This window comes from Lepidochelys olivacea, assembly GCF_965140295.1.
Source record: "Lepidochelys olivacea isolate rLepOli2 genome assembly, chromosome: 11".
Taxonomy (NCBI): Eukaryota; Metazoa; Chordata; order Testudines; family Cheloniidae; genus Lepidochelys; species Lepidochelys olivacea.
In genome coordinates, this window is record NC_140421.1 from 69,084,391 (window position 1) to 69,110,113 (window position 25,723).

General features: G+C 46.1%; 1 protein-coding gene across 4 annotated transcripts in view; it reads right to left on the reverse strand.

The window, feature by feature from the left end:
- Window positions 1-14,353, reverse strand: part of MREG (melanoregulin) — a 48,225-nt gene extending 33,872 nt beyond the window's left edge. The window contains exons 1-3 of one of the 4 annotated variants that reach the window (XM_084643637.1): window positions 14,088-14,153; window positions 7,169-7,253; window positions 955-1,111 (exon numbers count right to left, since the gene is read on the reverse strand). In XM_084643637.1, coding sequence (XP_084499763.1) covers window positions 955-1,035 — 81 coding nt within the window. In that variant the 5' untranslated portion in view covers window positions 1,036-1,111; window positions 7,169-7,253; window positions 14,088-14,153. Of the gene's footprint in view, window positions 1-954; window positions 1,112-7,168; window positions 7,254-9,635; window positions 9,658-14,087 lie in introns of those variants that run through there. The other 3 variants (XM_084643635.1, XM_084643636.1, XM_084643638.1) reach the window with 3 other exon arrangements.
- Window positions 14,354-25,723: the final 11,370 nt, after the last annotated feature.

Sequence of the window (25,723 nt, forward strand, 5' to 3'; positions counted from 1 at the left end):
GGAGGGAGAGAGGAGAAAAAAAAAATTCCCACAGCAGAAAGTCTCAGCATCTGGGTCAACTGACTCAGGCTCATGCTACAGGCCTAGAAACAGCAGTTTAGACATTTGGACTTGGGACCCAGTGAGGGGGAGTCTCCAGCCTGAGCCCAAACATCTGCACTGCTATTTCTAGCCCTATAGCATGAGCCCCGCGAGCGCCCGGGTGCTAAGATTTGGTACCACAGCTCTTCCCCGCTCCTCTCCCCTCAGTGTAGAGCTACCCATAGTAACATCTGAGGGGACCCAGCCAGGATACAGATCCCAGTGTACTAGAAACTGTAGAAACACATGGTAAGCTCTTTGGGGCGGGGACTCTTTGAATGTCTGCATGGACAAGAGAAAGAAGTTACTTGGTCTATGTAGGTAGTGGTTTAATTTAATAGAAGTCTGAAAGAGCCTTAAGTGTGCGTGCTGGTATAGGAAATGTATCACAGAGACCGCTCTTTGACCAGGGAATAGAAAGGCTTCCCTGCTTCACCTCTTACCAAATTTAGTACAGGGGGAAAATAAGTAGAATTCTCTTTCCCCAGAGTAATACTTACCATATGGTATGCACAACCTCCAATCCAACCTAGATATACAAGCATCAGCAACTCTTTGATGTAGTCCTTTGGACACTTGCTTTCATTAGAGAAACATCTGCACTGCCCGACTATATTTAACATCACCATGTATAACCTCCTCTTCTTTGATACTGCTACTCAACTAAGCTACCATAGCAATAATGTTCCATACAGACCTGAAAGGTATCCAAAGAATGACCAGACTTACCTTTTGGTTAAGTTTATCTCTAATATGACCAACCACCGGGATATGTGATGACATTTGTTCTCAGCTGTTCGTGGCTGGTTTGTAATTGTGGCAGGTGTTTATTCAATGACTGTGTATCCGTGAACAACAGTCCTTTAGCCTTACCTCAGAATCTTTCTCCAGCTGGTTCCTGACGACAATCAGATTATACAGTATCCTGTCATCATCGGCTTCAGTGTGGGACATGTCATGAGGGGTGCTCCACAGGTTCTTCTCCTCGTCCCTCGCCAAGGTGGCTCCAAACGAGGCATAAGGGTTATTACTGAAAGGGGGAATATTGAGGTGCAGTTGTCAGTGACTGAATCTGGAGAATGGCAGTTAAGTTCTATAGTCAGGTGTATTCGGTAAGTGGGGTCTGTACGGCTCAGCTGATAACACTTTTGCCCCTGAAATAGAAAAGCAGGTGTGCCAGCCTGGCCCTAGAACCGAGTCTAGTGCTCACTGCTCTCAGTCTAGGCAGTCCTGGTGGTGTCGCTCTGTTAAAGGTGCTGTACTCTGAATGAGACAGGAAACCCATGCATCTTAAGTATTCACAGGGTACCTTTCAAACAAACATCCTTCTGCACAATGCAACAGGTCATGACATCCATCACTGACCTATTCAAACACCTGATAGCTACCACCATCATCTAGAGAACAACCGCTAGGAGCCAGCTGAATGCCTTGCTTTGGAAAGGCACAACATGAAAAGTGGACTTATCCTTACAAATACTCTATTCTAAAGCCCCATAGCATTAGTTCGGCCTTCTTCCAGTCAACCGGTTCTGGTGTGCGTCAGTGACAGCTCTCGAACTTTCAAGTCTGCTGTATGCTGACAGAATTTGCCAGCAGCCAACTCCAATGCACGTTGCTACAGTTGGCAGTAGTAGCTGGAGTACTGAGGGGCCTCCCTTTATCTTGGGAAACTACCCAAACCTACTGCACCCAAAAAGCAGATTAAACATCCCTTTACAAAAATTCTTAAAGCGGCACTGTCAGTCCCCCGGGTCCCAGACTTACACAGGGGGTGAAGAGAAAGCTTTGCGATTCCCAGAACCTATTTCTGAATCAAATAGGGGGAAATGTCAAAGACGGAGATATAATTTATCTTTTCTTCCTCCAACATCCCAGTTTCCCTTTTACACTAGCTTGGAAAGCTAATCTCATCCTTATACAGGGGGTTGGTGGGGGGGAGAAAGGGTTTCCCCTCCAAAAACAAAACCCATTCACTACTACTTCACTAACAGCCTTGTCCAGACACTTCAATCCCACCCGGCACTGATCACAAGTAAACACTGTTCTGATGCTCACAGTCAGACTCCTCTGAATGTGGTCACTACAGCAGTTGCACTTCGCGGAACCATTCGCTCCCTGGGGCAGGAGAGTTGAAGTTTTAGCTGTTGCTTATTTCAAGCCTCGAGCACATTTGCAAGGAGCACTGAATATTTAACAGAAGAAAAGAGGCAGAAATTAAGTCTGCTCTCTGCTGGCTCCCAGAGCCTATGGCTTCCATGAACGTCACCAAGATTTCTCTGCTCACCCCGATCATTACAAAGCCCACGTCATTAAGAGGATTACATGTATAGTTCTTAGTAGGACCATCACATTTGTGTTTTATCTTGGCTGCCAGTTCCCATGTAACCACTCAATCCATGGCATGAACACAAAGACTTCAGGGGCCTCTTAACCTGCCTTTGTTCTTTGATAGGTAGACATCAGAGAGGCCACCTTCAGATAAGACCCCAGTATTTCAGGAGGCCTATAACCAGTGGCAGGTTTCACAACTATCCGTCAGGAGAGGGAGTCTGGCCATGGCAGCTGTTGCCACTTCCACTGGTGGTGCAGAAGGGGCTGGTAAATCCTGCAGCTGTCACTGGGAAAAGGAGCAAGGGTCTCAGGGGACAAAAGACCCCCTCTACTTTCTCCCTTGGCAGCTTTGCAGAACAAGCCGAGGCAGCAGTCAGCAGCTCCCCTTCCTTTTTAGGGCTGGTAGTGTGTCCCCACCCTTTGTAGATTTCACCATGGGACTCTGTATCACAGCATAGACCAGGATCCAACCCGTCATCTTCAAAGAAGGGGCTCTGATCTCCTGCCCCACCCTGCTCCTGACTTCAGCGAGCCAGGGACTGTAAATTTCTAAACCTGAGCTCCGAGTTAGCTACTTAAGAAATGCAATAGTAGGTTGGGCCTCTAGGGAGATTTAATAGAACCCCATTTACACACACCCAAAAATCTATGTTTACGTCATGTTTGACCTCATGCCCTTGCCAAAACACAAGGAAATTCCAGAAGCTTGGCCTTCCATCCTTAATTCCTGTTGTCTCCAGGCATTGCAGCTCCTGCAGTCTGCTTAAGATGCAAAAGGTACAAGCCGAGGATAGTGTCATTTGAGCTTTTTTACCTTGCTGTGCCTGCTCTTGTCACACCCTTTACAGCACAAGCTTGCTTGTATTGCTTGCTTTCGTCTAATGGCTGGTGTGGAGGATGGAGTGGCATCAATATTTTTCACACTAGCAAACGGCCAGAGTACTCTGCCTGTTAAATGCCAGGAAATTTCAGTCCCCAAATCAAACAAATTCCAGTTGTGCATATAAAAGATCATCTAGATCTAGGCACAGTGTACAAAATTAACTTCTCACAAGCGCTATTCATGGCCTGCATGCTCCATACATATTATCGCAGTGGCTAAAGGCCAAATTACACTTTTCCCCCAGAAATGCTCATCAAAGAACAAGAGATACTCCGATAATTCCACAGGCCCAAACTCACAAAGTTTCCAAGGTACCCTGCCGTCAGCAGGCAGTTTGCTTGCCCACAGCACAAGCAGGGGTGTCATCGTCTCAACCAGCAGACATCACAAGTCTTGAAGGGAAACTCCCCAAGGGATCACAGGGCCTTTAAGGAGAGCAGGGGTATCTGCAGAGAGGCCTAGATCCTTCCCCATCCCTCATGGCAGCAGTTTGAAGACCTGGGGAGCCTTGGCCTCATCACCTGTCTCCTGATAGGATTTGAAAGGGCAGGACAGGAAAGTGCTCAGCTTAATGCAGAAAGGGTCATAATTAACTTCGGGTAGAAAATCCCCAGCTTTCCAGAGATGGGGTGACACTATGGAGAATGCCTCCTCCTGCACAAGAATCCATCCATATGCAGTTTGCCTCATGGGGATCCTATGGAGTTTGGGAGGGGGCAGGTTCGAAGAGGATGCCTCTCCTACCCCCTCTAACAGATCCTGGGCCAGCAGCGTCCATTCCTTTCATTCCTCGGATGAGGGAAAGTCATTGGAATGCAGTGGTACTTTATTCTGGCTAGGGACACAGTGTTACCCTTCAAAGCCTGGATGCTGAAGACATTGGATAAATACAAACCCCGGATAGGGCAGCAGAGCATAGGCCTGCATATGCCTGACCAGTAAGGACATTGGGTACTCAGTAGCATTGGGGGAGGATGGATTGGTGTTTGGAGCATTAGCCTAGGACTGGGCTGCACTCCTTGCTCTGTCACAGACCTGCTCTCTGATCCTGGGCAAGTCGTTTGGTCTCTGTGCCTCAGTTCCCTATCTGTAAAATGGGGATAACAATACTGCCTTTGGCTGGCCTATTTGGATTGCAAGCTCTTTTGGGCAGGGACTGTCTCTTTCTAGGTGATTGCTCAGTGGCTAGCACAGTTCTCCTCCCCCTCCCACCCCCCAGTTGGGGGGGTCCCTTGGTGCTACAGTGATACAAAGAGCTTTTCTGTTGTTTTGATTTACTGGGTGGCAATTGGATCGTTTCATTTTCTTGTGTGTGCTGTCCAGCAAGGGTTGTGTAATCCTGCTGGATGGTCATTATGATGTTGTTGTAACACTAATTCAGTTTTCTTAATCAAAGTGACTAGATCTTTTTTGTAGGTATTTTCAAATTACCCCTTAAATTTAAAGAAATAATAATATCAGATGGGGATTCAGAAAGGTGAGAAGTAAATCTACTCAATTTTTGTGAGGGACAAGCTGACGGGACCTAATATTTATACTATTTGCTCCCTTAAATTTAGTGCTTTAAAATTTTTTTGTTCTGTACAGCCGTTAATAACCCTATAGGCATTTTGCCTGTGAATAAGGCCCCTTATAAACTATTTTTATAGGACTGCTAGCTTGTAAAGAATCTTTTTTTATACTTTACCATAAATATCCATACAGGAAGGTTATTTAGGCTTCTACTAGGCCAGAAAGCTGTTTTTCCTTGTGCTACCTGTTGCCTGATCTCTTGCAAACTATAATTAACAAACAAGCCAAGGAAAGAAACTTCAGAGGCAAGGATGGCACACCACCATTATTTCTAGATTAGTGCTGGCATGTGTTCAGTAAAGCCATTTCCAAATTAAATCTTTCTGGACTTCACTACTTTATATCCCAAACACTTCATTTAAGGTGCAACCCTGCTCCCATTAAGATTAATTGGAGTTTTGCTCTTAATTTCAATGGGACCAAGATGTCATAACTAAAATCAGCACACTTGCTACATTTTAATATGTTTTCAAGCTGCATTTCAATTATGCACCCTGATCTGATCTTAAGTGTGAGCAAAGTGTTACTCACTGGGCTGATGTAAGATGAACAGCTCAGGAAATTCTGCACCATGCCATCATCATCTTTTTGGACCAACTTCAGAGAAGTACAAGATCTAAATCACAGTCGCTTAAAGTTCAGTTAGTCAGGTCGAAACGAAGCCAGGTGTGAATCTCAAATATTTTGTTCTTCATCCTTTTATAGCAGCAATGCCTTTTCCCAGCCCAGGAAGTGCTCCACAAGTGGTTTACATAGTGTGACTGAAATGCAGCCACCTCTGGGGTGGAGGGCAGGAGCATCTCCTCATGCAGCACACTGTACAAGTAGGGGTATTGTTGGGATGCTGGGGCAAATGCCTGCTCGAGCCAGAAGGGGTTGTTTTAAGTGTCCATGCAGACGAGACAGGTTCTCAGCTTCTAAGGTATCATTATAAAGTCTCCCATAAGATGAGATTCACTGCTGGAATAAGGCAGCCACAACCCTATTGCCTTCAGTGGAATTGCTCCCGCTTATCAGCCCACAGCATTTAGTACTCATTTTATCTCCTGTAGAAGGATACAGGGCTGAACCCATCCTAATGGGTTCGGAAACCTTGTGTTCCAAATGCTAAGACAATCCCAGCCACTGGTCTTAAAAAAAAAAAAACAAACACAAACAAAATTTCATGCATTCCCCACTCCCGAAGGCACATGGGACACCACATAACTCGCAGAGACCCCATATTCCTATAGTGCTGTATCCTCCTACGTGACATTTAGAAGGAAGAGATAGGGAAAAACCAGCACTATACCACCACCATCACCACACCCTCCCAGGTACAGAAGCCAAGTTGAGGGCATTTGGCGCGTTGCCCGGCCTGGCCTCTATCCAGCAATTGCTGAGAGTTAGTGTTTCATAAACAGGTCACTGCTCCAAGGAGCTTTCAATATTTGAGAATTTATTATCTACACTAAGAGCTTCAATTCTCTCCATTCAGCTGCCGCCAGAGAAGGCCCCCCTCTTCCAGAGAGCTCACCTTCAGAGCGAGACAGATTACCACGCGTTTCTTGTGTTTGATGGAAGAGGCTACCAAACCAATTTTTGATCAGTCTGCCATTTACAAAGGTTACATTAAATGCTCAGCAATTCATTTAGGCTGAAAGCTCTGCCTTGCTAGATTTCACCATTTTCTAGAGCGAGACCTTACTATATTGGGAAAAAAGTCTCTCTCTCTCTAACACCAGTTGAGTAATATGTTATTTTAATTTGGTTGGTACCCTTCAGATGGGGTTTGGGGAAGTTTTAATGATTTTCCATTCAAAACTCACTTATTCAGGAATTAGATCTGCCAGAATAATCTTCTAAAACCCAGTTACAGGAGCCGAAATGCCAACCAATCGAAAGATGGCTGCAGTTTAAACAAAAGTGCAACTCTTTCAAATAGTGTCACCACAACCCAGTAGCCATTAATAGCAAGGAAGGACTCATGAGACAAGGTAGCCGTCAGATAGACAGTGCTTCTATAGGATTTCCTGTGAAAAGCCAGCATTAACTAAACAGGATCATCACTATCATGTGTTACTAAAGAAAGGTGTTCCATGCAATCAGCTCACCGACTGAAGACTCACAAGGCTTTGCAAGACAATGAAACAATAAGGGACTATGCCTCTCCAGGCAGGTGCTTAACTTTCATTAAGTTAATGGGAATGTCCTGTAGCTGTGTGCACCAAGGTCAGGATTAAATGTCTCTGTGTTATTATTTAGGTAGCATATTTAGAAGCAAGAACTCAGGACAGTTAAATCCGTATTGCTTCCCACCTTCATTTGTCACGTCCATGCCACTGAAGTCCTGGACTTGCTCATTAAAAATAGATTTCAGAGCAGCAGCCGTGTTAGTCTGTATCTGCAAAAAGAACAGGAGTACTTTAGAGTCTCTAAGATGCCACAAGTACTCCTGTTTATTAAAAATAGAGAGGTTCTCCCCATCTAGGGAGGTGGTCTCTGCATTAGGCCTGGGCAAGACTACTGAATTGGTTATCATATGCAAAGGCCTGGAGAGCCGCAGTTAGTGAAGTCAGTGGAAAGATTTCACCCACATAGCTCCCTTTGACTTCAGGAGGCTTTGGATCAGGCTCTGATAGCCCAAGTGATGTTAGGAGGAGGGTGGGAAAGAGAAGGGCTGCAAGCAACTGCTACTCCAGTCACCAGGCTGAAACTCTGCACTCTGCTCCAGCGTGGGTCAAGGATGTCCGACCCTCCACGCTTGCACAGTTCATCCACAGAGAGCCCGACTACGTGGGCCTTCTGCAGCTGAAGTGCTTCTAGGTCACGTTGGTGCTGCTTTGACAGCCCTGGAGATTGAAGTGCCCCCTCTCCCTTCACAGCACAGTTTATATAAGCCTCTGAAATATGCCTGCAAGAACTGTGTATGTTTATACTAATCATGAGGTGTGACTGCAGCTTTAGTAGACTGAGTACCTGAGGGGCAATTCCATGGCCGAGAGCGCTTCAGTGTGGTCTGACCAACCTGCCCAGAACCCTGGCTACTTGCTCACTGGCCCAGTGGTAAAGAGGGGTTCATGTATGTGACATGGCACTAGAAACAGAGCATGGATCCTGCAGAGACTTACACTCATACTTAACACTGACGTCGACGCACAGTCGCAGTGGTCTCCGTGAGTTGTATCTTAAGGGCCCCAATCCTGAAACATTTTATTCAAACGCTTCACTTTGCACAGACTTCAAGGAGACTATTCAGAGCCCTCAAAGTTATGCATGTGCTTTGCAGGATCAAAGTCCTAATTCAGACAACTGAAGGAGAAATTGTTTTTGCCATTTTCAGACAAAATCTGAAGCATTTTAAGTCATGCATGCACCATTTGCAAAAAAGAAGAAACTGAAGGTGCAATATACCTCTGATGCTTTTATAAAACTGAAAAAAGTTGTTTTTTTAAATGAAATTTGTAAAATATCAGAGATTAGTATATACAGAGAGTGAAAATAAAGATCACCAGGGGAATGCTGTAGAATTCTTGTATCACATTAACAAAAGGCCAGATTCCGCCAGCTTTATGCTGACTAGAATGTGTGAACAAACCCCTTGACATCAATGGGATAATGGGTGCACAAGATCAGAGGCCTTACTGCACATGCTTAACTACACAGTGATCAGTCACACTGAAGTCAGTGGGACTACTCACAGTGCATAAAGTACATAAGTAAATCTTGTGTAGGATTGGGGCCTTAAAGTCCTAGTGAACTAGAGAATCTGACCCAGGGTATTTACATGCAAGGGGTACAGCCATTAGCACCCAAATCCTAAGAAGGCAAGAATGGAGCCCCCTTTCGTTCAAAGTCTCTGTCTCTCCTACGTGGTGTAAGATTTTAAATAGAAATGGACACAAATATATAGATTCATAGATATTAAGGTCAGAAGGGACCATTATGATCATCTAGTCTGACCTCCTGCACAATGCAGGGCACAGAAGCTCATCCAGCCACTCCTGCAATAAACCTCTCACCTATGTCTGAGCTACTGAAGTCCTCAAATCATGGTTTAAAGACTTCAAGGTGCAGAGAATCCTCCAGCAAGTGACCTGTCAAGGTTCCTCCCCCACTCTGAACTCTAGGGTACAGATGTGGGGATCTGCATGAAAAACCTCCTAAGCTTATCTTTACCAGCTTAGGTCAAAACTTCCCCAAGGTACAAAATATTACACCCGTTATCCTTGGACTGGCCGCTACCACCACCAAACTAATACTGGTTACTGGGGAAGAGCTGTTTGGATGCGTCCTTCCCCCCAAAATACTTCCCAAAACCTTGCACCCCACTTCCTGGACAAGGTTTGGTAAAAAGCCTCACCAATTTGCCTAGGTGACTACAGACCCAGACCCTTGGATCTTAAGAACAATGAACAATCCTCCCAACACTTGCACCCCCCCCTTTCCTGGGAAATGTTGGATAAAAAGCCTCACCAATTTGCATAGGTGACCACAGACCCAAACCCTTGGATCTGAGAACAATGAAAAAGCATTCAGTGTTTTACAAGAAGACTTTTAATAAAAAAATAGAAGTAAATAGAAATAAAGAAATCCCCCCTGTAAAATCAGGATGGTAGATATCTTACAGGGTAATTAGATTCAAAAACATAGAGAACCCCTCTAGGCAAAACCTTAAGTTACAAAAAAGATACACAGACAGAAATAGTTATTCTATTCAGCACAATTCTTTTCTCAGCCATTTAAAGAAATCATAATCTAACACATACCTAGCTAGATTACTTACTAAAAGTTCTAAGACTCCATTCCTGTTCTGTCCCTGGCCAAGACGACTACAGACAGACACAGACCCTTTGTTTCTCTCCCTCTTCCCAGCTTTTGAAAGTATCTTGTCTCCTCATTGGTCATTTTGGTCAGGTGCCAGCGAGGTTACTTTTAGCTTCTTAACCCTTTACAGGTGAGAGGAGCTTTCCCCTGGCCAGGAGGGATTTCAAAGGGGTTTACTCTTCCCTTTATATTTATGACATGACCCGTGCCCCATGCTACAGAGGAAGGCAAAAAATGCCCTGGGCCTTTCTAACGTGTTCATCACCACAGAATCTACCTTAGACACAAATGTAGATTCATTTAATTAAATATATTGCATTGAAATATGTTAAGATCTAGCATATACAGCGGTCTCCATAAAGCTAGCCTCTACCACACAATGGTAACTAGAACAGGAGGACTTGTGCACCTTAGAGACTAACAAATTTATTTGAGCATAAGCTTTCATAGGCTACAGCCCACTTCATCGGATGCATAGAATGGAACATATGGTAAGAAGATAAATAGATATAGATATACATACAGAGAACATGGAAAGGTGGCGCAAGAGGCCAATTAATTAAGATGAGCTATTATCAGCAGGAGAAAAAAACTTGTGTAGTGATAATCAAGATGGCCCATTTAGACAGTTGACAAGAAGGTGTGAGGATACTTAACATGGGGAAATAGATTCAATATGTGTAATGACCTGTACATTGGTTTGGCCAATGTACAGGTCATGGCCAGACAGACAGTCTCCACGCAAAAGAATAAATGGACACAAATCTGACATCAGGAATCGTAATGTTCACAAACTGGTAGGAGAACACTTCAGCCTCTCTGGCCACTCAGTAACAGACTTAAAGGTGGCAATTTTGCAACAGAAAAGCTTCAAAAACAGACTCCAATGAGAAACTGCTGAGCTTGAATTAATATGCAAACTAGATACCATTAACCTGGGTTTGAATATAGACTGGGAGTGGCTGGGTCATTAATTAATTAATTAGCCTCTTACTCCACCTTTTCATGTTCTCTGTATGTATATCTATCTTCTTACGATATGTTCCATTCTGTGCATCCGATGAAGTGAGCTGTAGCCCACGAAAGCTCATGCTCAAATAAATGGGTTAGTCTCTAAGGTGCCACAAGTCCTCCTTTTCTTTTTGCGGATACAGACCAACACGGCTGCTACTCTGAAACCTGTCACAATGGTAACTGACACCACAGCTCATCCCCTAATCTACAGGAGTTCAACATGCAGCAATTACAGGATCAGGCCTTTAGAATAGGGAGGTAACACCAGCATCCTGACCACCACCTGCGTGGTGAGTGCTGACAGATGCGGAATTTAGTGGTTACCGCTATAAAAACCCACAACACAAGCTCTCCTAAATGTAGTACAAGCACCTCTCCTATTTTATATGTATTACGGAAACAAACATGGTCAATGCCTAGAGAAGAGCGGTTTACTGCTCATGGGTGTCAATACTGCCAGTTAAAACTGATTCATAGCACATGGCCAGGAATGCATCTGTCAGTTGTTGGATGACCAAATACATACCATAAGGGTTAATCAACTGAATTAATCCACATGCTAAGAACGATTTACTCCACTGACCCAAGCTTTACAGTCTAATCCTATTGGTTAAGGTGTGTCACTCCCTGACCTGACAAAAGCTGGATGTCCGTGTTAAAACTCAAACACCAAATGGTGCTCCTAGAGAAGCAGCATTTGGGTAGAGTGGACAAGAGCAGAGCAGGTTGTATTACTAATGCTTGGGGAAGCTACTAATAGAATGGATTGCATAACATGAATATTTAGAACATTTGACATGAAATACCAAGTTCTGAGTCAGTTTCAGGACATTTAATTTTAATGATACTGTATTAATGAAAGATCATAATCTCCTCACACAAAGTCTTAATCCCTTTTTTTAAAAAAAAAGTTATTCTGTTCTTTAGGAAGAATAGCCTTAGTGACTAGGGATAGGAATTTCAAGAGGAGACTAGCTCCTTTTATATGAAGTTTTACATAGTAATTCTAGTTGCGGCTACTGCTTTTATTGAGACCAATAAACTCATGACATGCCCTCTTAATACTCTGGCTATTTATAACATAAGAGCTGCCATCCTGGGTCAGACCATGGTCCATCTTGTCCACTTTTGACAGTGGCCCTTATCAGAGGTTCAAGAGGAATGCACAGAACAGGGCACTTATGGAGTAATTCACCCCAGTCTTCCGGCAATCAGAGGTTTAGGGTCACCTCGAGTATGGGATTGTGTCCCTGACCATCTTGGCTAATAGCCACTGATGGACCTACCCTGCATGAACTTATCCAGTTCTATTTTTGGCCATCACAACATCCCCCAGCAATGAGTTCCACGGGTTACTTGTGTGAAAAACTACTTCCTCTTGTTCATATTAAACCTGCTGCCTACTAAATTCATCAAGAGACCTTTGTTTTTTGTATTTTGTACCATTTTTGTGAAATGGTAAAAACCACTTCTGTTCCACACTACACATGACTTTATAGACCTCTATCGTATCCCCCCTTAATGGTCTCTTGTCTAAACTGAACTGGTTTAATCTTTTTAGACTCTCCTCATACAGAAGCCATCCCATACCCTTGATCATTTGTGTTAGCCTTCTCTGCACCTTTTCCAGTATATCCTTTTTGAGATGGGATGACCAAACTGGACACAATATTCAAGGTGTGGGAACACCATGGATTTAAGTGGTATTATGATACCTTCGGTCTTATTTTCTATCCCTTTCCTAACAGTTCCTCATATCCGGTTAGCCTTTTTGATTGCTACTGTGCATTGAGTGGAAGCTTTCAGAGAACTATCCACTGTGACTCCAAGATCTCCTTCTTTGGTTCTAAATTAACAGTTACCACCCATCATTATAAATGTATAGTTAGAAAAAATAATCCCAATATGCATTACTTTGCATTTATGAATGTTGTATTTCATCTACATTTTGTTGCCTAGTCCTCCAGTTTCGTTAGATCTCCCTGTAAATCGAAAGCAAACTGCGAGGAATTAGGTATTTTTTAGATTATGTTGTATCATCTGCAAAGTTTGCTACCTCACTGTTCACCCCTTTTCCAGACCATTAATGAATATGTCACACAGCACAGGTCCCAGTACAGTTCCTTGAGGGTCACCCCACTGGTCATGTCTCTCCATTCTGAAAATGGACTGTTTATTCCTACCCTTCTCCTTCCCTCCCCATCTTTTAACCAGTTATTGATCCATGACAGGACCTTTCCTCTTGTCTCATGGCTGAAGTTTCCTGAAGAGTTTCCTGAAGAGCCTTGTCAAAAGCTTTCTGAAAATCCAAATACATCATATCAACTGGATCACGCTTATCCATATACTTCTTGACTCCCTCTAGAAATTCTAACAGAATTAAGTAATTCTACTTAATAGGAATCCTGTTTAAAATAGGACTAAGAAATCTGCCTTTATTCCAGATTTCCAGTGGGAATGATTTTGCAGCATTTTCTTTATAATATGTAACTTAAATTGACAGCAAATGTACATCATACCTTCAAGCATCTGCATTCACTCACATTTCTAAGTACTTTATTAAGCAATCGTTGTTGGTATAAAATGAGCCTGGATAATTCTCACTCATCCCCTCCAAAATTATCTGATGTAAAAAAACCCAAACCACTAAATTATATCATGTGCCAGTGGGCAGCGGTGCCGGTGTCAGTCTGTAAACCGGTTTCAGAGTGGCAGCCGTGTTAGTCTGCATCAGCAAAAACAAAGCATGAGGAGTCCTTGTGGCACCTTAGAGACTAACAAATTTATTTGGGCATGAGCTTTCCTGGGCTCGAACCCACTCCACCAACCGTAGCCTTTGCAGGAAGAGAAGAGGAGAACCTTCACCGGTGGCGGCGTTCCCGGGCCTGTCCCATCCACGGGAATACCAGCGCTGAGCGCTGCCCAACGTTTTCACTCTGGAGAGTCATAAAAACGCCCTGCTCTTTCCAGTCTGCGGTCCCTCCGCTTTACACACAAAGTCCTCGGGAACCGAAGCATCCAGGGACTAAACCGGGTAGAGTTTTAAAAGAGAAACAAATCGGTGTCCCTAGATCTCAGCCAAGTCTGTTCCCTGCCGCTTACTTGGGGAAACCGCCAAGAACCTCAACAAACAAACGCCCCTTCCCCTGGCCCTCTGCCTAGCGAGCGCCTACGGACTCCGCCGGGCCAGAGCGGCCGCCGAGCGCTCGGGCGTGAGCCGCCGCAGGTGCCCGAGGAAGCCGGGGCGCCACCGACCCGGCACTCCGGAGCCGGCTTTGGGCGCCAGCGGCGGCACAGAGCTCGGGCAGCCCAAAGGCTGGGGGCTGGTTGCGGGGCGGGGGCCCGGTGCGCGGGGACCCCCCCCCCCCCGTCGCCGGGGGGCCGCCCTGCCCCTTACCTGACCAGCGGCTCCTTCTCCGCCCGCGCAGCATCCCCCGGGCAGCGGCAGCAGCAGCAGCACAGCGCGCCCAGCCAGTCCCGCAGCCCCATGGAGCCGCCGCCGCCGCCGCCGGACGCGACCCTAGGCGGCCTCCGGCCCCGCGCAGCCCCCGGGCGCCCTGCCGGCCGAGCGCCGCTGTGCGCAGGCAGGGCGAGCGCCTGGCCGCGCTACCATGGCGAGCGCCTCTGCCCGGCGCCGGGCTTCCCCTGCCCCGCTGCGCATGGGCCGCCGCCGCCGCCGCCGCCTCCGCCCCCCGGGGAGCTCCAGCCGCTCGCCCGCGGGGCGGGGACGCGGGGCGGGGAAATCCAGCCGGCGCCCGGCCGCACGCGGGCGGGCGGGAAACCCCAGCTCCCCCGGCGCCTGACCTCCTGCCCCTTTATGTCCCCGCCCGCCCCGCCATCGCAGCCGGGCCCCGCCGCGCGGCTGGCCCGGGGTCGAGCCAGCGAGGCCGCAGCCTGGCGGAGCGATAAACGGGTCCAGCGGCAGCCCCGGGCCACCAGGCCGCGCTGCTCAGCCTGGCAGGCGCGCGTAGCCCCAGCGAAGGGACTCCCCTCCGTGAGCTGCCCCCGCCCCAGTGTTGGCAGCTCTCTAGCTATGCGAGGAGAGAGAGGGAGGCAGTGCCCTTTCCCCAGTCTGAGGAAGATTTAAACTCAGGAGGCTTGGCTTGTCTTCCTCACGAGTTAAGGGGCCGATTTACACAACCCTCATTCGCATTTGGGGAGCGCTGTGGCCCGGATCCTCAAAGGAGTTTAGCTGCCCAACACCCCCTTTGAGGATCTGGGTCTTGCTGATTTGAGTAATCCCACTGAAGTGAATTGCGTTACTCATGTGAGTAAGAGTTCAATGTAGATAAGGATAAGATAAGGGCCTGTAACTTATTTGCTTGAGTAAAATGGGATAATACTGGATTACCTTAAATGGGTTTATGATCCTTAATTTATGTTTGTGAAAATCACTTTGCTCTCTCAGCTTTTCTGCTAAAAGGCTCTGTCCTATATACAGTGTTATCATTTCACTTTTAAGTCACAGCAGCATCTTTATTATTTATACGTGTATTACCATCGCCCCTAGAAGCCTTAGTCACGGATCAGGTCCCCATTGTGCTAAGCACTGTACAAACACAGAGCAAACAGATGGTCCCTGCTCCAAGGAGATTACAATCTAAGCGTATGGCTACTCTGCTGCTGGGAGGTATAATTCCCAGCTCATGCAGGCATACGTGAGCTAGCTCGGATCAAGGTAGCATGCTAGAAGTAGCAGTGTGACCACAGTGGCATGGGTGGCGTCTCGGGCTGGCCGCCTGAGTACAGTTTCATCTAACATCCTATGTATGTGCTTGGGTGGTTAGCCCGAGCCTTTGCCCATGCCGTCCTGGCCACACTGCTGTCTTTAGCCTGGTGGCCCCAGCAGAGCTAGTACGTATACGTCTGCCTGAGCTGGGAGTCAGAACTATACAGCAGCTGGAGATGAAGACGAGGCAATAAGTGGATAGAGGAAAACAGACGGGAGTACAAGAAAACACAGAGGCCATGTTAATATGATAGGTAGTAGTCTCAGCACACCCACAGCTATCTGTTGTCAGGGTTTTTGTAGGCACCACGGCAAAGGAGAGTTGTGAGGAGGGGTTGGCAGAAGAATAATGAGGTGGTGTAGTGGCTGATTACAGGGAGTGCCTCCCACTCGTGTTGGGCAGTGTGGCAGAAAGCACGAGAGCGTACTTGTTTGACAATTGAACAAGTGGTCAGTGGAGCTGGCATCAGTGGCCAATTGGAGGTGAGCACTGACAGCTCAATAGCTAATGAGTTAACTAATGATTAACAGTTACCTTATTGCCTCTTTTGCTTTCTGAGGTGAGCTGTGTTGTGTGCCATTGATTGTTGTAAAACTGCAGACCTGCGTGCGTGGAGAAATTACACTGACATGTAAAAATATTTATGGAGAAGTCCTGGCCTCATTCAAGTCAATTGGAGCTTTCTCATTGGTTTCAGTGGGGCCAGGATTTCACTCGTGTATTGGAAGAGAGGAGAGTCAACCTGATGGAGAAACCCATGTCTGGCTGTGGAAGGCAGGTGACGTCCCACCCAAGTAATGGAAGTGCTGCCTTGCTGAATGTGTATGGCATTGAACTGAAAGACAATTGTTTTGCTGTGGACCTGTTATGAGGCTCTTACTCCAGTTCAGTAGAACCATCTCACCCAAGGCTTGTCTGAGCACAGCGTCCAACCGGCATCCTCCTCTGCTTTGGCTTTTGGAGTGGAGCGGGGAGAGCAACTGCAGGGCGTGGGAGGGCTAGCTCAGTGGTTTGAGCATTGGCCTGCTAAACCCAGGGTTGTGAACTCAATCCTTGAGGGCCATTTAGGGATCTGGGGGGAAAATTGGAGATTGGTCCTGCTTTGAGCAGGGGGTTGGACTAGATGACCTCCTAAGGTCCCTTCCAACCCTGATATCTATGGTACTTCTATGACAGTGCAACTACTTGTTTCTGGTTTATTCCTTTGCAGCCATGCCAATGGGCCTTTGATTTCTGAGACTAAAGGCCTGATCTGAAGCCCCTTGAAAGCAATGGAGGGCTTTTCATTGTCTTCAGGGCTTTGGGTTAGGTCACTTACTCTTATTTTCTTCCTTTCTTACCACGGATATGCCCTTCACGAGTCAGCATGGAAGAGGGATGGCTTGTAAAAAAATGAATTAAGTTGATCTTTTGCTCTTAATTTAATTGGCAACGCTAATTGTGGAGTACTTGATTGTACTTCAGAGCACACCATCAAATGTCAGACCGAAAAAACCCAAAAGTAATTCCACTAATTGCAGTTGGCTGTATGCAGCATGAACGCTCATTTAGCTTTAGTACTATATCTGCCTGATACTATTTCAGTTTTGCTTATGCAAGCAGATATCATATGTCATATATTTTTCAGACACTACGTAAGCACAATTAAAAGGGGAGGAAAAAGAGGAGTTGCCACTTATTTTATTATTATTATTATTCTAGGATTTGTTAGTTCATAACCATCCACTTAAAATGTGGTATGGTGAATTTAATGCTGGAGAAAGGTTTACCATCCAGGAAACTGAAGCTGTCCATTCAGAAGAGGTGCAACAAAGGTGGAGGCAATGCAAGATTTCCCCAGTGCTCCTCCAATGTGCCCCAAACCAGACCTGCTGGGACAACCTCTAGAGTAAGAGAGTAGCTCCACTTCCACTTCCACATCCATCCAGTTCTCAGCCTCAGTGCTGTGCTGCCATGAAGGTTGCCAGCTAGTGCCATATTCATTCATAGATTTTAAGGCCAGAAGGGACCATTATTACCATCTAGTCTGATTTGCATGACACAGGCCATAGAAGCTCACCCAATAGTGGATTTTGTGGTATGGACACCTGAGCACAGAGAGCTGCACTGAGTCCACCATGTCATTTGACACAGGCCACCCAAAAGCCATCCTACATTAGCCACTCCTTGTGCTGGATTTGAACTATCTATCTATACTACTTATATGGCCTCATTACTGTAGTTTCTGTTCCTAGTTGTGAGGAAAAATATGTTAACAACAACCCTGTGAGGTAGGGCAGTGCTATTATCCCCATTGTACAGGTGGGGAACTCAGGCACAGAGAGGCTAAATGACTTGCCCAAGGTTACCCAAGAAGTCAATGGCAGAGCAGGGAGTTGACTCCAGGTATCTTGAGTCCTAAGTTAGTGCCCTAAACATTGGACCACCCCTTCTCTCTGCTGCCCTAGCACTGAAAAACTGTATTTCCCATTATCAGTGACTACAGGTTTGATCTCCTCCATTTGGGCTCAAATTTGAACTGGCCTTTTTTCTACCCATATCACCCTGCAAACGCATGTCTAATATACTGCCCACTATCATAAGTAGTTGCTTTCCATGCATCCCTCTCAAAATGAGTATATGTGCTTTGGATTATTTTTCCCTGCGATATATTAGATTGTTAATCAATTTGAGTCAGTATTTTAATAAACAACAAAGTTAGTTCCTGTCATATACTGGGGTATAATCAATAAATCATGCTGATTATAGTTATTTTACATGTCAAGTCATATCTCTACATGTCATTGTCCAGATTGTTGCAGAGTGTTTGTGTGGTTTTTATTAACTCTTCAGTGCCGATTCATGATTCATAGAAATTACAAGATAATCAAATTATAGAATCATAGATATTGTTTTATCTGTTAGAGAATCATAGAAAATTCTGTCTGTTCCACCAAAAGAAAGAGATGAAAGGAAGGAATCGACAGAAAACACCGCTGCTACACATTGCTTTCGAGCATTTAATGAAATTCAGATGTAACAGCTCACTGGAATTTGGTGTGCCTGTATATAATACTCAGTTATGATATGATTCACAGATCTCAGTCTGAGTTACAAAGGGAGCTGTGTACCCCTAGCCTCATTTTGCAGATGGGGAAACAGATGTTCAGAAGCTTTCTCAAGATCACACAGCAAGTCAGTGGCAGAGCCCATGTCTGCTGACTCTCAGTCTGGGGCCCTATCCATTGGACCATGCTACAGCAAGGTTGCTAGCTTACATGCCAAGGGAGCGTGATGAAGAGCAGGGGGCAGGGCCGGCTCCAGACACCAGCGAAGGAAGCAGGTGCCTGGGGCGGCCAATAGAAAGGGGCGGCACTCCATCAGTTATTGGGGTGGCATGTCCGGGTCTTCGGCGGCGGGTCCTTCATTCCCTCCCTTCCACTTCGGCGGCACTTCGGCAGCAGCTCAGTCGGGTTGTTTTTTTTTTTTTCTTCACTGCTTGGGGTGGCAAAAAAGCTGGAACCGGCCCTGGCAGAGGGAAGGCTTAGGTTCAATGCTCAGTTGAGTTGGTGTTTTACATCCAGGGTGAGATGTCAGGGAGATTATCAGAGACCTGCGACTGAACGGTGTAAAGATGGAGATGCAGACTTGTAAACTGTCCCCAGAGAAGTCATAGTTAAAGCTGTGGGAGCAGATGAGGTCACCAAGGGATGAAGTATAAAGGGAGCAGAGGACAGGCTGCCTTAGGGATTCCTGCAGGGAGTGGGAGAGCAGTGGAGGAAGAGTCCCCAAAGGAGGCAATGGAGAAGTAGTGGAAGAAGAAAGAGGTGAATCAGAAGCATACACCATCTTGGAGGTCTTAGGAACGAGAGAGTCTGGAAGGAGGGGTGATACATCTTGTCCCAAGCAGCAGAAGGTGAGAATGGAAGACAGGCCCTTCAGTTCAGCTAGACGTGGTGACCGGATGACCTTGGAGGACTATCAGGGCAGACCCCAGAAGATGTATAAATGAAGCCAGGTGATTCTTTAACAACACATGGCAGAGCTGCAGCGAGGGCACAGTTGGTTCCGTTTTCCTGAAGAGGAGTGGAGCTGAGCTGTCAGCGTCTACAGGGTTTGGGCCGGTCACCAGGGCTGGAGCTTCTCCCTGTCTCCAAAGCATGCGCCGCCACACCCAGTCTCAGTCAAGGAGGTTTATTTCTTTATGTAAGCAGTGTCAGGATGAGCTCCACCCTGACATCTGGTGGTGAGGTGTGGCAAGTTGTGGAAAAGAACTTCAGGGGCCGATCTCATTTGCATAGGCACACCCACCACGCCTAGAATGAGACCATAGCTGCCCAAATGGTCACTTTGGCTGCTGTGGGATCCCCAGTGTCTCTGTTATTGGGGCAGGAAGAATAAATTGTTATTACCCTGATTATGGGAACTGTGCTTGGAACTGTACTTGGCCTTTTGTTACGATGGAGGGATTCACCATCATCTAAGTAGCACTCGCTAGGCAAGGGTCATGGGTTCCAAAACTGTGTGAATGAAGAGAGGCTGGGGACAAGTATTAATACTTGGTGGCATGGGCCCCTTGGTGAGGGTCTTACATGCTGATTGCACTTCCTCCTCTCTCCACTGTGGAATATCAGAGCTAATTTTGATTTCATTAGAAGTCTAGTTATAGGCTGCTGAGCTCACTTTGGGCTGACAGTGCACTAGCACTGGGGCTCCCCTACTACAAGCTGAATTCACCTAAGAGCTGAAATCACTGAGTGTTGTGTTAAGTAGTGGGGGAGCCTGAAGATATATTGTGGAGCAGTTTGCGGGACGGCTGGTGAAGCAGTTCGACACGGAGCAGTGTGTGGATGGCAGGAGCTGCTTGTGGGCCGTGGAGCTGAGTGAAGGAGTTCGTGGGGCGGCTGGCGGAGCGGAGCGCAGCTGAGCGAAGGAGTTCGTGGGGTGGCTGGCGGAGCGGAGCGCAGCTGAGCAAAGGAGTTCGTGGGGCGGCTGGCGGAGCGGAGTGCAGCTGCGCGAAGGAGTTTTGTGGGGCGGCTGGCGGAGCGGAGCGGAGCGCCGCTATGGAGCTATGGGGCGGTCAGCTTCAGATCACGTAAGGTGCCTCTTACCCCCGTCCCATTTCCACCCAGGTTGGGAGGTAAAGCTCCGCCGATAAACTTTCGAACTCTGGGGCTGCCCTGACCAGGGACAGAGACTTTTGGGGCATTGGACTTTTGGGGTTGCTGGACTCAAGAACCAAAGGGAAAAGGGCATGCCCCAATTTGCCTGGGGTGGGGTTGCTTTTGCTCATGGGTTGTGTTATGAATCCGGTTGGTGGTGTTTCCCCAACATAATGCCACATTGTTTCTCTCTGTTATTAAAAGACTTTTGCTACACTCAGACTATGTGCTTGCGAGAGGGGAAGTATTGCCTCTTGGAGGCGCCCAGCGGGGGTGGTATATATTTGTCCCAGGTCACTGGGTGGGGGCTCGAGCCGGTTTGCATTGTGTTATTGGAATGGAACCCCTAGATATTGAACCCGGCCCTTGTTGCTGCCAACTCTGACGGGCAGAAGGGTTACATTTAACAGAGGTTATCAAACAAGCAGAAACTCCATCCTTGGCCCCAGGCTTCAGGGCCACCCCTCCCAGGAGTCTCTGGCATTCCAGCTTGAGGCAGCTTCCCAGCCCTCTTTTGGCTCAGCTCCCTTCCTGAAGCAGCAGCCAGGGGCTGCTTCCCTGAGTCCCTGGCCTCAGGGACCCACCACAGGAGTTAACTCTGCTCTGCTGTGGTCTTCACTCCCCAGGGCTTGGCCTGTCTCAGTCCTTCCTCTGGCCCAGCAGCCCTTTATAGGCCCAGGTGTAGCTCGGCCCTCTTTAATTGGCTGGATTGGATTCACCTCCTCTGGTCCTGGGGCACTGAGCGTCATCCATCTGCAGGGACCAGCTACCCTGTGACAGACAGGGCCTAAATGAGGGAGGCTTGTCTCTGAAGCCAGGGTATCATCTGAATAAACCTAAGCAAGGTGTCAAAGCGAAGAGGATCGGAGCTGGCTCGGATTTCTAAATACAGTATAAACGTTTATGGTAAGCAGATGAAAATATGGCTGTTAAACTATGGATGGGCCGTGAGTCACCGTGAAGTGCTTTGCAGTATCTGTGCTCTTCACTCTCTTCACAGACCCAGTTCTGTCTCCGTGCTGCCGAGCCAGGAATTATGGACAGGGATTCCTGTTATGCAAACTCAAGTGACAAGACTGCAGACAGTGCTGCACATAAGAGAAACTTCAAAGATCACAGACGTTTCCAAGGTACCGTCCACAGACTGCGTGCTCTGTGCTTACAGCATAAGAAACAGCCAATCATTTGTAGAAAGCCACTCAGTACAGTCCCATTCACTCTTCTTTGCAGTGTAAGGGGCAGGTTCTGATACCCTAATTCATGTTAAACCAATAATCCTACTGAAGTCACTGGGACTACTGAGTATGGTGCTACCCAGCATGAGTTAGGGTAATGACAGCTCAGCCCATCTCAACTCTCTTCTCTTTTCCCCAGAAAAGACACTTATTATTATCTCCAATACCAATGAAAAGACTGCTAAACAAGGGGTTTTTTCCCTTCTAAAGGGAACAAGGGATGTTGTTATGATGAAAGCCTTATTTAATAGTTTACACTTCAGCTACTGTAGCTGTTTATCTTTCTTTTCTGTATATTTAATTAAAGGTTAAAAAGGGATTTTTAATGGTGTTCACCATGGTACTAAGCAAGCTGAGCTCGCTGTCTACCCAGCCCCAAACTTTGTTTACAACTGTTTAATGTTTTAAAGTTTCAGAGTCATGTTAACAATTTTAACTCTTTGGACGCATCTAAATTAATACAACAGGTATCAGAATCTGGCCCATTGGGATCAATAAGGGATATGCATGCAATGAAATATCTTCTGCATCACAGTTGGAGTGTGAGTGGCAGGAATCAGCTAACCACCAGAGAAGTACTAGATTGACAGACTAGAAAGGCAAATGTGAGTATTTGTACTGGAAGCCTAATTCTAGGAGACAAGTTCATCCCATGAGGGAAACAAGGCAGTAACATGTGATCTACATGTCCAGCATTGGGCATCAAATAGTCACAATGAATTGCAAAAATTATTCAGCGGATAACTTCAAATATCAAATGAAAATTTTAAACAGCTCGTGACACATTCATAAACAGATAAAGAGGCTAAATGTATTAGGTAACAGAGAGGAAGGTTACTCTTGAGGGTTAAAGCAGAGGACTGGAACTTGGGAGATTTGGGCTCAATTTCTGGTTCTGTAGCAGACCTCATGGATCATCTAGTGTGACCACCTCCATTACAAAGGCCATAGAACTTCCCTGAATTAATTCCTGCTTGAATTAGAGCATATCCTTTAAAAAACCTTCCAATCTTGATTTTAAATTTACCAGTGATGGCAAATTCACCATCACCCCTGGTAAGTTCTAATGGTTAATTATCCTCATTGCTAAATATTTGCACTTCATTTCCATCTGAATTTGTCTAGCTTCAATTTCCAGCCATTCAATCTTGTCATATCTTTGCTAGATTGAAGGCCCCATTATTAAATATTTGTTCCCATTGTAGGTAGTTAAACTATGATCAGTCACCTGTTTACATCTGCTCTTTGTGAAGCTAAACCAGATGAGTTCCTGGACCTATCACTATCAGGCATGTTTTCCAATTCTTTAATCATTCTTCTGGCTCTTTTCTGAACCCTCTCAAATTGATCAGCATCCTTCTTGAATTGTGAACCCCAGAACTGGACACTATACTCTACCAGTGCCAACTACAGAGGTAATATAACCTCCCATTTTGGGGTAGGGACTGTTTCTTACCTAGTGTTTGTACAGCACCTAGTACAAAGGCTTTTGTCTCAGGTTTGGCTCCTAGGTGCTACAGTAATGTACAGAATGAACAATAATAATTTACTTGCAGTAAATAATTGGAGGCAGTATGGTCCAGCAGGCACGACACTGGACCAGGACTTGAGACACCTTTGTTCTGTTCATGGCCACTGACCTGCTGTATGGCCATGGGCAAGTCGGTTTGTCTGTACCTCTGATTCCCCCAACACACACACCAGTTGTGTGTTGAGTGGATTATGGACTCGTTGGGGCAGGGCTTGTCTCTTACTATGTGTGTGTATACCCAGCCATGACAGTTCAGACATCTGGGCACTATTGTAATACAAATAATAACAGTTGGATGGGCTCTAGCGAACCGAAAAATCCTTGATTTGTTGATTCGTTTCTCTGCCAAAGAGACTTTCCACCATTGTAGAAGTCTTTAACAGTGCTCAGAAACCTGGGGAATACATTCTCTATCAATTTAAACTGTTGCCCTTTAGACGGAAACTGAACTATATAAAAATACCCAACTAAAATGAGATGTTTCAAATTCCTTTGCTCTTTCTCATGCTAATAAATCTTCCTAGGTTTTTTTCCCCCTGTTCAAGAACAAAAGAAAAAGGTAGCAGTCTCAGAAGAACCATGTGTAAGCCATAGTGGGATCATAAAAGCAGATAATAAAGATAAGCTGAAATATTGCAGAGCTCATTACATATCATGCTTTAAATGACCCACAGGGTGCGTCTTCCCAACTGCAAATGATGCATGAGGGGAACAAACCTTTACCATTTCCTCCTTTTTATTGCACGCTACGTGGCCTCATCAATTTGAAGTGTAAATAATTTTGATGGCTCACCTTTCAGGAACAGCGCAGACCAGAGACACTAGTAATACTTTTACTGATTCAAGAGCCCTTTTCCCAGACGGGGCCTGTGCTTTGATACCCTCTTTATTCCTCCCCTGCATCACTGGAGTATAAATGTGTCTCCTCTAACCTTCTGTGGCCTCGGACAAGAAGGGCCCAGTCATTAGTGTCACCCTTGAACCAGTGTCTCATGTGCTAATGCACGAGAGCCCAATTCTAAAGGCCAGTGAAGTCAGTGGTACCACTAACTTTGGATCAGGTCCTTACTTTTTCCACCAAACCAAGCCGTAAATTGATTAACTAATTGTATGGATCAAACTGCCAGACTAGTTTTCAAAGTCTGGAGGCAATGAACAGCAGTGGGATGCAGCTGCTAACCTCTGCGTTGGCTCTCAAAGCATCTGGAAAGCAGGGATTGTGATTTATGCTGTAGGAAGATGGATATTTTATAGTAACTGCCCTCTGGAAGATTCTTGAAGCAAGCCTCACATTGTCTCTTGTGGCAGTGTGCTGTCTGTTTCTTTCAGTATGGTGCAGTGAGAGGTCATTTACCTCCTTATGCCGAGCCATTAACTCTTTGTTAAAATGCAACATGCTCTGGCAATTCTTCTTCCATGTGCACTGAATAATTGACCTGAGTGAAAGAGAAAATTTTAATTGTGAGGCTCAAATTTAATACTAGTGAAAGGAAATTCTCGCCCCCTCTCCCCTACCTACTCCCCCCCGCCCCCAAATACAATTAGAACATAAGAACAGCCATAGTGGGTCAGACCAAAGGTCCATCTAGCCCAGTGTCCTGTCTTCTGATGGTGGCCAATGCCAGGTGCCCCAAAGCAAATGAACAGAACAGGTGATCATCAAGTGATACATTCCTCTGTCGCCCAGTCCCAGCTTCTGGCAAACAGGGACACCATCCTGGCCCATCCTGGCTGATAGGATAGGAGGACTCATCAGTGGCTATCTTCCATGCATTTATCTAGTTCAGGTCAATGTTTATACAGCCTTGCTAAAGGCTTTTAGGAAGAATGGGGGTAAAATTTATAACTAAGGCTGACTCTTGTTGCTGGGGAAATAAGTGGAAATGTTGTGGTGCCGTGCGTTCTGAAACGATCAGTAGAACACCTGGGATGCCACACTTACTGCTGCTGATAGCCATTCTTGGTAGACAATGCAAAGCACAGCCTTGAAGAATCAGGTACCGATGCACAAATAGGCTGTGACATATGCAGCAGCATTACTAAAATGTGAACTAAGCTTTTAGGAACATGCCCTGGAGTAAAAAATCAAACAACTCAAATGAGATTATATAAACATAGGAATTTAGAATAGTCACACTGTATCAGATCCCCTTGTCCAGTATCCTGTGTCCAGCTGTGGGAAATAGAGAATGGCTGAATGGAAGTCACCAGTCATGTTGTTACCTAGAACCATTCTTGGCAAGGGTGGGGGACTATAAAAGTGAAGGGATCATGTCCAGCATTACTGCCAGGCCCTTCTATTGTGTCCCACTGGGTTTTCTCCCTAGATTTACTGTCCTCTGTACAGGAAGCCAGGGCTCAAATGATCATTCAGTTCACCTTGATTTTTGAGGACT